This window comes from Hyla sarda, chromosome 5 (assembly GCF_029499605.1).
Source record: "Hyla sarda isolate aHylSar1 chromosome 5, aHylSar1.hap1, whole genome shotgun sequence".
Lineage (NCBI taxonomy): Eukaryota > Metazoa > Chordata > Amphibia > Anura > Hylidae > Hyla > Hyla sarda.
This window is the reverse complement of record NC_079193.1, coordinates 281,584,379-281,596,614: the sequence shown is the minus strand read 5'-3', so window position 1 is coordinate 281,596,614 and position 12,236 is coordinate 281,584,379. Positions and strand designations below refer to the sequence as shown.

At 48.3% G+C, this 12,236-nt stretch overlaps 2 protein-coding genes across 12 annotated transcripts in view; one reads left to right on the top strand and one right to left on the bottom strand.

The window, feature by feature from the left end:
- LOC130274049 (ethanolaminephosphotransferase 1-like) overlaps nt 1-12,236 on the top strand; it is a 400,414-nt gene that overhangs the window by 114,715 nt on the left and 273,463 nt on the right. The gene's annotated exons all lie outside the window — the stretch shown is intronic.
- Nucleotides 1-12,236, bottom strand: part of SPIDR (scaffold protein involved in DNA repair) — a 1,058,688-nt gene that overhangs the window by 1,007,424 nt on the left and 39,028 nt on the right. For 7 of the 9 annotated variants that reach the window (XM_056521841.1, XM_056521842.1, XM_056521843.1 and 4 more), the window contains exon 2: nt 6,488-6,643. In XM_056521841.1, the coding sequence (XP_056377816.1) occupies nt 6,488-6,643 (156 nt within the window). Of the gene's footprint in view, nt 1-6,487; nt 6,644-6,833; nt 7,041-7,285; nt 7,307-12,236 lie in introns of those variants that run through there. The other 2 variants (XM_056521846.1, XM_056521844.1) reach the window with 2 other exon arrangements.

Sequence of the window (12,236 nt, the reverse complement as noted above, 5' to 3'; positions counted from 1 at the left end):
TGAAAAAGGGATATGGTGGAGGGGCGTCGCGAGGTGTCGTGGAAGATGGCTGCTTGTTGTTAGAGCTCCGGCACCACGAGGACCATAGCCAGCTGTAATCTGCCCTGACCACCTTCAGCTACATGGGGAAACCTTCGGGGGTGGACCCCGAAGAGAACTCCTGCTGCCCGACACCAGCCCCCGGACCCCAGACACGACATTCAGCAGTTCCTACGCCAGCTCCCGGGCCTGCTCACCTGAGTCCTGCTGCTGGGTCTGTGTCCGGACTGCGCTCCCACTCGAGAGCTGCAGCGCCGCCAGCAGTCTTCTCCGCTTTTCGGCCGCAGTGTGTGGCCCCGTCAAGCACCTCTGTGCACCCTCCTCGCTGCCTCCCTGCTGTCTCGGCGGCCTCCGGTGTCGCTGGCGAGCCGGAGCGAGCCTTGCTGGAGCTGCCCGCTGGCCTGGACGAGAAGGAGCTGGACCTGCAGTCTGCGCGGCCGACCCTGCAGCCTCAGGTAGGAGACAGCGTAGCTACTCCCTGGGCTGCTGTCGTGAGGGGACCTCCTGCCGCCTCGTTCCTCACTCAGGGTCTACCTGCTGCAGCTACATCCCAGGACTCCCTGTTTGCCTTCCTGGATCACCCTCTCGCTTAGCTGGACTGGGCCTCAAATCCCCCCCCCCCCCCCCCCCCCCCGACCCCACGTGGCGCCTTGGACTCTCCATCTCCCTGCGCTCCTGCTGCTCTTTCTCCCTGGCACCCCAGGACTACGGCCTCAGTCCCTCAACCAGTGGGGACCTCCACCTCATCTCCCCAGAGGACCCCTAAAGAGTTGCAGTCTGTTGCTGGCAACCCTCCGAAGGCAGGAGTCTGTTGTCCTGGAACAGCCCTCCTGACGTAAATCTGGAATGCTCGGGTGTTCCTGCCCTACACCAACGCCATTTGACCTCTCTCAACTTCTGTCGCACTTCCCTTAAAAGGAGGATTTCCGCTCATTAATTTCTGAGGTCAAGGAAGCCTGCAGAGCGCAAATTGCTTCCATCCGTCAGGATTTGCAACATGTCTCTGACCGTGTTGAGCATCTGGAAGAGGCGCATGATTCTACCAGGGTGTATATTGCACAGCTTCAGTCCACTGTTGCCTCCCAATCGGAATTTCTCAGTAATATGCATAACCACCTGGAGGACCTCGATAATAGGGGGCGCCAGAACAATATCCAAGTGCGGTGTCTCCCTGAAGCTACTCGAGACGAAGACCTTCCGGTGACCCTGGAGGCCATCTTTAATTTGCTTCTTGGCGAATCTCAGTCTGTCCGGATTAAACTGGATAGGGCTCACCGGGTCCTCCGCCCCAAGCCTTCCAACGGTCCCCCTAGGGATGTCGTCTGCTGCGTTAATGACTACCAGCTCAAGGAAGCTATCATGGCTAAGGCTCGCTCCCAGCGGAACTTTTATTTTGATGGAGCTCCTATTCAGCTGTACCAGGATCTCTCTTGGATTACCTTAAGGGCTCATTCACACTGCGGAATCTCCGCTCGCTGAATTCAGCGAGCGGAGATTCCGCCTGGCCGAATACTTCGGCGCTAGGGCCGCGGGGCACTGAGCCGTCACCATTGACGGCTATGGTCCGCTCGCGGATTCCGCACAAAGAATGAACATGTTCTTTCTTTGCGCGGAACACTTTCAGCTGTGGAAATGTCCGCCGCTGAAATTCCGCAGTGTGAACGGGTCTCGCGGAGACCCATTCATACTAATGTTAAAGTTCACACTGCGAAATTGCGCCCGCGGAATTCCGGCCAGAAATTCCGCGGCAATTCCGTAGTGTGAACGTACCCTAATGAAGAGACGTTTACTTCAGCCTCTCCTGGCTGTTCTCAGACAGCACCACATCCCCTACCGATGGAACTTTCCCTTCGCTCTGGAGGCCCGCAAAGATGGACGATCTGCTGTGTTGAGAGCCAACTCTGACATTCCATCCTTTTGCTCCTCTCTGGATATCCCTGCCCCTCAAGTGATGGACTGGGGTCTCTCCCCCCTCCCCTCCCTCCTGTGCGGCAGCCAGTCCGCAAACAGCAGTCTGGTGGGCATAAGAAGGAATCACTCACTGGCAGGCACCCCTTCCCTCCTGCGCCCCCGTGTAATTAGGGCTGGGGGCTTGCTAATGTTCCCTTGCTATTGGCGGACTCTGTCATACTCTCCTGTTTGACCAAGTGTTGCCTTTCTTTTTTGTACTGTGTTTAGCTTCTTGTCTTACTCATCTCCCCACTGAGGCCTTCTCAAATGCTATGCTCCTTCCTCCGGTGGGGTTATTGCACCTCACTCATGTTCTTAAAGGGGTATTCCAGGCAAAACTTTTTTTTATATATATATATATATATATATATATATATATATATATATCTATATCAACTGGCTCCGGAAAGTTAAACAGATATGTAAATTACTTCTATTAAAAAATCTTAATCCTTCCAATAGTTATTAGCTTCTGAAGTTTTCTGTCTAACTGCTCAATGATGATGTCATGTCCCGGGAGCTGTGCATGATGGGAGAATATCCCCATAGGAACTGCACAGTTCCGGGGACGTGAGTCATTAGAGAGCAGTTAGACAGAAAACAACAACTCAACTTCAGAAGCTAATAACTATTGGAAATATTAAGAATTTTTAATAGAAGTAATTTACAAATCTGTTTAACTTTCCGGAGCCAGTTGATGTATTGAAAAAAAGTTTTGGCCTGGAATACCCCTTTAATTTGTGCCTCCTCCTTGACCTTGTGGTCATGGGTTACCTCCTTGACTGGATGTTGTCTTTCTATATCTGTTTGTCTTTCCCTGAGGATTGTGTCTTGTCTGGTGCAGTATGTCTTGTCCTTCGTCTCCCTTTCATGTCCTGCCCTCCCTCCCTCTTTTTCTATTTTAGTTTGCTGATATGGACCTTGTCTCCTCCTGACACCTGCCGACCTAGTTGGAGCTCCTGGCTGTGGGACTTCCCTTCTCATCGCTGGGTGAGTGCATTCTCCCTTTTAGCGTTTTCTCCCTTTTCTTGCCTTGACTATGGTTAAGTGTGTCTCTCTCAATGTAAAGGGCCTCAACTCCCCCCCCCCCCCCCCCCCCCAAGAGGCATCTCTTGCAACATAAGTTGATCTTGCAGAGGGCCGACAGTTTTCTATCAGGAAACACACTTTGACCGCTCAGGCTCTTACCAATTCCTACACCCTCTTTACCCCCTTGCCTTTTTGGCCTCTTTGGACAGGAAGACGGCCGGGGTGGCAACATTAATCTCCAGGACGTGCCCTGTCCAAGTCTCCTCCTCCTACTCAGACCCCTTGGCCGATGCATGATAGTGGAGGGCTCCCTGGGGGGGGGGGGGTTAGGCTCTTTCTCCTGTGTAATGTATATTCCCCTAACTCATCCCAGATACCCTTCTTGCGTCGGGTCCTGGCCAGGTTGAGTAAATATCCCCCGTCGGCTTGGCTATTTGGTGGTGATTTTAACCTTATTTTTTCCCCCTCCATGGACATTTTTCTGTTTCGGGCTCCCCTCCGTCACCTGCCCAATTGCGCCTTGCTTCCCTGTTAGGCGGTTGATTCGCTCTTCCTCCTTACACGATCTGTGGAGGATTAATCACTCCACCGATAAATCGTTCTCGTTTTACTCTCACCCGCATAAACTACATACTCGCATAGACTACTTTTTCGGTAATCTTCCCATGGTCCACATACTCTCCTCTGCTTCTCTTGATCCTATTTCTTGGTCTGATCATAGCCCTGTGATGCTTTCTTTCCTTTTTCCTCCTCTCCTTGCCGCTGTCAATGGAGGCTCAACGATTCTCTGCTTAAGTCTTTGCCATCCCGGGAGTCAATCTAGGCTTCTATAGTCGAGTATTTCGCCCTTAACCAGGGGTCCGTCTCCTCTCGGGCAGTCCTCTGGGAGGCGCACAAATCAGTTATTAGAGGACATTGTATAGCCCTGGGCTCTCATTTGAAGCGTGACGCTCTGGCTCGAACCCGGGAGCGACCCCCACAGCGACCGACCGAGCTACTTTGAATGCCCCGATCACGCTTGAGGAGGTCACTGAAGTTTTGAAGTCCCTCCCTTCGGGAGCGCTCCCCGGACCCAGATGGTTTCACCTATTTGTACTATAAGACTTTCGCTCCTCTCCTTCTTCCCCATCTTGTCCCCCTCTTCCACTCTTTCATTGGGGGGGGGGGGGGGGGTCCCGCAGTCCTTTCTACACTCCCTTCTTACCCTTATTCCTAAACTGGGCAAGGACCCGCATGACTGCTCCAGTTATAGGCCCATAGCCTTGCTTAACACAGATCTGAAGCTGTTCTCAAAAATGTTGGCGGCTCGCCTTGGTAGCCTCCTCCCCTCTCTCATTCATTAGGATCAAGTGGGTTTTATTCCCTGCTGACAGAGGGGTGACAACACGAGGTGGGTTGTTAGCTTGATTGATTTGATTGATTTGATTAACCGACGGTCTGAGCAAGCTGTTCTTAGTCTGGACACTGAAAAGGCCTTTGATAGGCTAGGTTGGCCTTTTCTCTTTGCTATTCAAGAAATTTGGGATCATTGGTTCCTTTCTCACAGCGCTACAGGGCAACTACTCTTCCCTACTGCCTCTCTTAAACCTCCTTATGCCTCCTCTTCTTCCCCTCTGTTTAATGGGACTAGACAGGGGTGTCCATTGTCTCCCCTGATTTTTGCTTTATGTATCAAACCTCTTGATGCCTTGATCCGGTGGAACATGGACATCTCTGGCATTACTCTCCATGACCGGGAATTTAAAATCTGCCTCTTAGCTGACTATGTTCTACTTACTCTCACTAGACCTGTGACCTCTCTTCCAAATCTCTATAAAGTCCTCCACGACTACGGCACTGTCTCTGGTTATAAGATGAATCTCTCTAAAATGGAGGTTCTGCCCTTAAATCTCTCCTCTCCTCTCCCTGTCCAGCTGCGTGCTTCTTACTCTTTTTTGCTGGTTTCCCTCTGACATTACTTATCTTTGTGTTAATCTTACTCCTAGCTACTCCTCTCTCTACTCTGCTAATTATTGCCCTCTTTTCCAACATTAGCGGTCGCTTATGGATAAGTGGCGTTCTCAATATATTTCCTTTTTCGGTCGGTTTGTGGCGGTTAAGATGACTTTACTTCCTAAGTTGCTTTATTTCTTTGAAACCTTGCCTATTCGGATGCTGCTCGCTGTCCTGCGTGCGTTTCAATCGGCTATTTTTCGTTTTATCTGGGAAGGTAAGAGGCATCACCTTCCGATGTCGGTTATGCTAGCGAGCCGTAATATGGGGGGTTTATCTGTACCAGATATAACTAAATACTATTGGGCTGCCCATTTGCGTCATCTAGCTGCTTGGGCCACCTATCGTGCCTACAGCCACTGGATAGAGCTGGAGAAGCTGTGGTTGGCCCCATTCCATCCTAACTCGTTTCCCTGGAATGCTCTTTCTCCAGCGGTCCCATCGGGCCCCCAGCTTGGACCTATGTCCTCCTCCAGGTATGTCTGGGGATATTGCTGTAGGAAATTCCAACTTTTTTCCTGTGTATCTCCCCTCCAGTCATTTCTTTACCACCCTGCTTTCCCCCCGGGCCTGACGTCCCCGATGGTTAGGGAATGGGTGGGCAGGTTTTTTTTTGCTGGGCGGACCTAGTCGACCCTCTCTCATACTCTATCCTTTGAGACCCTAGTTTCCCGATATGGTCTTCCCTCCTCTGAGCGACTTCATTTTCTCCAGCTCCGGCATTTCATGCAGTCAACTCTAGGCACTCTTGTGCTTTCTATGCCTACGGACTTTGAGCAGTTATGCCATTCAGGGCCACAGACAAAGGGTCTACTATCAGACATCTATTATAAATGCTCCCTTGGTCGGAGATGCCCCGACTCATTATATGAGTCACTGGGAGGAGGTCCTGAACACCACTATTACCCTGCCTCAGTGGAGGATTATCTGGGAACGGGCTTCTAAGGCCTCCATTTGCACAGCTTATAAAGAAAAACAATTTAAGATATTAATGGGTTGGTACCATACCCCTGCTTTACTAAACAGATTGAACCCGAATATCCCGCCGCTATGTTGACATTGTGGGGTGGGGCTGGGTACAGTCTTCCACATATTTTGGTCTTGCCCTCTGATAGTTCCTTATTGGGAAGTGGTGGAGAAGTTAGTGGAGAATGTGCTGGGGACTCTGGTTCCCTTAGACCCCCTCATATATTTACTGTTTCTCCCCTGTAGGTTGCTAGCCAAGCGCCCCTTTATTTTGTTTATGCACATTGTCTTGGCAGCGAACACTCTCATTGCAAAAATGTTGGAAGCGCACTTTACCTCCCTCAGAGATGGATCTGCTGGCAAAGGTTAGGGAGATTCGCTCCCTAACCCTTGCCAGCAGGTTACAGTTATACCAAAGAAAAATGTTCATATAGAAATATACAAACAAATCTTAGCACATGCATTACAGTAGACATTATGAAAAAATAAAACCCCAAATGTAAATTCTTACTTTTTCAGTCTGACATCCATCAAATCCTTCAGCACACCGCACCCATGATTTACTGAGGGACTGGGGCATCAAGGTAGTCTTTGATGAGGATTTTTTGCCACTATGATCTAACTCATCTGGAAAAGTTGCATATACTTTTTCCGATTTCCGTTTCCCCTACAAGATAAATATTAGGTTTTAGTTTAGTTGCATTTATTGTTGACCAGACATTGCAGAATATAAGTGCAAGGATAAAAGATTTTGTGGACAAGACGTCACTGCCATTGGGTTTGTCCAATGGAATTTTTTATTTATTTGTTATTGTCGCCAGTCTTCCAAAAAAAATAAAACAAACACTTTAACTTACCTTTCTCCCCTCCTCGTACCTCTGGGATCAGGACGTCCCATCTTTGACCGGTCACATCTGACAGTCTGTTTCACCGGAGTCGACAAGAGCTGTAGATGAGACGCACTGGCCACAGCTGTGTCCCGCCTCTGACAAGCGGTACTGTCAGTTTCCCAACCGCCGCCGATACACTCTGCAGCTTAGGGAAAACCAGAGTCACCGGACGCAGATAGCAGAGCTACGAAGGAGCGAGGAAAGGGGAGTTAAGATGTTTATTATTTTTTAGGCAGGCTAGGAAATAGCAAATGAAAAAATTCCACTTGATGATCCCTCTAAGCTTCTCAAGAGAATGAATAAAAAAATGCCTTCCAGCCCACGAGAGATATATCAGAGGTGGTCTCAGAGTAGAAAGGAACAGAGACTTAAAATAAACAGCGCTCAGTAAGTGCCTTAGGCACTTTTAGTGGTGACACCTCTATTATTTAGTAATATGCAGGTGGAGTTTCGATGTAGTGGGCACAGTGCTGCCAAAGAGTGGCTATATAAGGCCAAAAGGTACATTGATCAGCACAGTTCTCAAATTGATGTCAGCTGCAAGCAGTTTTATTGTTAATAGCCAAGCAGATTTGCATGTAAAGAGCAGTTTACTGCACTATAAACACACTGCTTGTAGTTAACATCAATTTGAAAATTGTGCATAATAAGATTTGTTTCTGCTTACTGACCCATGTAAGGCTACGGCTAATGATAACTGAAGGGTAGATCAATAACACAGGCAAATTACCAATACTTGCAGGTTGCACCTGGACCTTCCACTGCTTAAAGTGGCAAGTTCTGGTCATGACTGAAATTATCATTAACACGGCACTAGCCTGCACAGCTAGCACTACATGTAAAAGCGGTTTAACAGGGCTTTTGATACGAACATCAATCTACTAGATCGGCTAGTATCACAAATAACTGGAAATGCTGGATATTTTCATAGAAAATTGTTACCTCAGCTGGAACTGGATGCTTAGGGTTTCACAAGTATACAGGTCATGTTATTTCGAGGATACGGAAATGTGCCTTGCAATCCATAAACCAGGCCTGAACAAGGGGCCCGCCAAAGGATTCCTTGTGACGGGAAATCATTGTGCTGTAATGTCATGGAAAGTCCTAGTGTAGTGACTAGACTAGGACCTTCCTTTACATTGCGGTCATATGGGATGACGTCGCTACGGTCAGCTACGAAGTGAGGTTGTGGCTATCCCTGCCCTCGATATCAATGATGAAGTTAGGACCTTACTTGACATTAAAGGCAGGATAGGTGACATTACCTATCCCCTCACCCCTGCAACCATATGAGCAGGCCATAATAGTTGAACCACTTTAAAGGGGTACTCAGCCACTAGACATCTTATACCCTGTCTACATGCAGTACCCAGCGTTCTAAACTGTATGTTTAAAACACTGGGATCCTGCAGAGGGGGGGGGCGTGGTGTGACATCACGAGGGAATTTGGCATGATGCTGCAACCCCCCCGCTGAGGGATAATATGTCTAGGGGTAGAGCACCTCTTTAAATTGTCAGACCAAATTGGACTGGCACAGGGTACTGTCAAAGAAGAGTCATTTACTATTGAAGAAGAATCAAGGTACTGTCAAAAAATGCTGAAGAGAGGGAATGGCATTGTTTGTCTCTCTTTTTCACTGGTCATTGGTGTGTAGGGCCCTGTTCAGTTGCTCTCCCAATGCCTTCTCTACTGCTGGAAAGACACCAGTTTCACTTGTAAGTCCGGGGGGAGGTGGGGAAGGGGACTGTAAAATAATAATACATATTTTTTTATATACACATACATTTTCTATTTATTTTACTATTGCCTGTCACCACCCCCTAGTGGCAAAAACTGCCCTGATCCTGAGACAATTAGAATGGGGGATAAGGATGCATAAGAATGCAAATCATTGGAGATATCTTGTACAGAAATATTTGCGGCAATTATGTCCAGGCCTCCAGAATGTAAAACAAACAATGGGACTCACCTGCCACAGGTCCATGGTCAAGGCGTTACACTGCGGCTCAAGCTAACCAACGGCTGCAGTGATGTCCCTCCTCGGCCAGCAATAGGCTGAGCTGCAGTCTGATGCCTTCACCATGGGCAACCAGAAAGAAAATGGCAACAGAGGACTGGTGTAGCGATTCCGGGACATCGATGGAGTGGTGGCAGATGAGTCCTTATTGTTTTATATTCTGGCACTCTGGGCATAATGGCCACAAATATGGGATCTGCATGACATATCTCCTTTAGGGCTCATTCACATGGATGGATCCACAGCGTATTTCACACTGTGGATCCACCGACGATGGACCCTACAGTGTTTCCTCCATCTGTGCAATCCGCAGCTACAAGCAGACACTGCCATGTGCGTGTCGCCGTGCGCATGCGCAGTATACCTGCACACGCGCGCAGAGACTCGCACATCCCAGCGTGTCTGCTCGCAGCAGCAGATTGCTGCTATGAGCAGGCACATATCGAAGCAACACTGTAGGGTCCATCGCTGGCGGATCCGTCCGTGTGAATGAGCCCTTCACACATACAGGATCTGCTGCATATTTTGTGCAGCTGATTTTACTACCCATTAACTTCAATGGGTAGCAAAATCACCTGCAGAAAATATGCAGCAGATCCTGTACATGTGAACGTACCCTTAGGGCCTGTTTACACGTGCGTATTTTCTGCTGCAGATCTGCTACAGATTTGCTGTAGCTGATTTTGCTACCCATTGAAGTCAATGGCCAGCAAATTTTGCAGCAGCATATCTGCAGCAAAAATATGCACATGTGAACATATCAAAGTGAATCTGTCTGCTCTATTTACTGCAAAGAGCTGCAGACACCATTGGGCGGCCGTTAGGATATTAAAAGAAACTAACTTTCCTGAAGAAGATAATGCTGGTCATTCTGTTTTTATAATATACATTTTATACTGACCAGTAGTATTAATACGGCAGGAAATGTTTTATGACATATGTATAGGGTATGCTCAAAGTCTGCCCTTTAGAAAAACATTTAGGCGGCATCCAATAATAGGAAAAGCTTATATGATGGTTTTCTACTGCAACAGAGAAATGAACAATGAACATGTGGGTGAAACATCAGAATTGCATCAGTATTGCAAAAGCTAGTAAATACTTTCCTGCTGCGAAATTTGATTATGTAAAAGTACAAACACACTTTATGCCTGTGACTATTGATCCTCTGGGAAATCAACTACACATTACCTATCTATGCATGCAATCTACATAAATCTAAAAAAAAAATTAATTTAAGTACTATCAAGCAAAGCACTAGAAATTCAGGAGATATTACATCACAAGAATTATTGGCTGTATACCAATGAACTCTGCCAAAATAAATCTTCTATGGTCAGCTTCAGGAATTATGGTAATCACATGTGCTCAGCATGGAGCAAAAACAGTAACAACTATCCAAAAATGGTTTGGATTTGAAGAGGTTATCTACGTTCAAGATGACCGCACCTTAAAACTATCCTTAAAGAATCATTAAAAAAATTACAACACTTGAATTCCTATATAAAAAATACTAAGCAAATTAAAATCTCCCTTCTGTTATCTCACTGAAAGAATTGTCTGATTCCACATAGAGCATCGTCACAAATAAGGATGTTCTGAAGAATAAACAGGTGGCATATTGAATATTCACCATTTCACAAAATATTGTGCATAAACATAGCTTACTAATGCACTTTGAACTCCATAAAAATAGCAACCTCCAAATAAATATAGCAATGCAGCACACTTCTAAATATTACATAACTCTACTATACATGTTACATTGTAACATTTTTCACTATATCATATTATACTTTAAAGGGGTACTGCAGCCAGAACTAACTTATCTCCTATGCGAGGGGTCTGACCGCTGGGTGACCATGCAATCTCCTGAACGGGACCCCGTCCTGCTCAGTCAAGAGCATGTGTGGTCTTCCTCTAAACGGCACATGCCCCATTTAAATGAATGGAGAGCATGCCATCTAGGAGGTAGGCGAAATGCAGGGTCCTGTTCAGGAGATCTAGGGGGACCCAGCCGGTGATCAGCTACTTCTCCCCGATCCCACTTTAAGTGTAGGGCCATATTTAACCCCTTAAGGACAATGGATGTACTCCTACGCATCCGTTTTAGAGTCCTTTCCCAGCCCCCCACCACTAGCTGGAGGGGAGCCGGTGCCCGATGCCTGCTGAAATCGTTCAGCAGGCATCGCGGCATATCGCCCAGGGGGGGTCATTATGCCCCCCCACCCATGTCTGCGAGGGCCGCAGATCGCTGGACAATTCAGTCCAGCGATCTGCGGCGATTCCGGTCAATCGGGTCTCCAGTGACCCGGAATTACTGGCTGATCGGGGCAGTCAGAGACGGCCCCGAACAGCCATAGCCAGCAGGGGTGAGGTGGCACTGGTGCCACCTCACGATCGCCCTGATTCGTCGGCCGGTTTACCGGCCGACCAATCAGAGCGCCTGCTGCGGATGTCACTCCCGCAACCCGCTCCGCCCCTCTTCCGGAGGACGTGAGCGGGAAGAAGACCCCTGGTGCTGGGGACCCCGATCCCTGGCATCAATGTTGGGATCGGGGCCCCAGGAGCAGCGGCGGCGAGGGACTGACCTGATGTGGCATGGAGCAGCAGCAGGAGGTGAGTGACAGCCTCCTGCTGTTGCTTAGCAACAGCTCCCAGCATGCAAAAAGGGCATGCTGGGAGCTGTAGTTATGCAACAGCAGGAGGCAGACCACCACAACTCCCAGAATTCCCTTATTGGCATGCTGGGACATATAGTTTTGCAACAGCTGGAGGCACATTTTTTCTATGGAAAAGTGTACCTTCAGCTGTTGTATAACTACAACTGCCAGCTTGCATCAGCTAAAGTGCATGCTGGGAGCTGTAGTGGTGCATCTGCTGGTTGCATAACTACAACTCCCAGCATGCCTGTTGGCTGTCGGTGACTGCTGAGAGTTGTAGTTTTGCAACAGCTGAAGGCACACTGAGTTAAGTAGCAAACCAGTGTCTCCAGCTGTTGCATAACTACAATCCCCAGCATCCCCAGCCAAAGTAGTATGCCTCCAGCTGTTGCATAACTACAAGACCCAGCATGCCCTTCCGCTGTCCGTACATGCTGGGGGTTGTAGCTTTTGCAACAGCTGAAGGCACACTGGTTGCAAAACACTGAGTTTGTTACCAAACTCTGTGTTTCACAACCAGTGTGCCTCCAGCTGTTGCAAAACTATAACTCCCAGCATGCACTGATAGACCGTACATGCTGGGAGTTGTAGTTTTGCAACAGCTGGATGTTCCCCCCCCCTACCCAATGTGAACGTACAGGGTACACTCACATGGGCGGAGGTTTACAGTAAGTGTCCGGCTGCAAGTT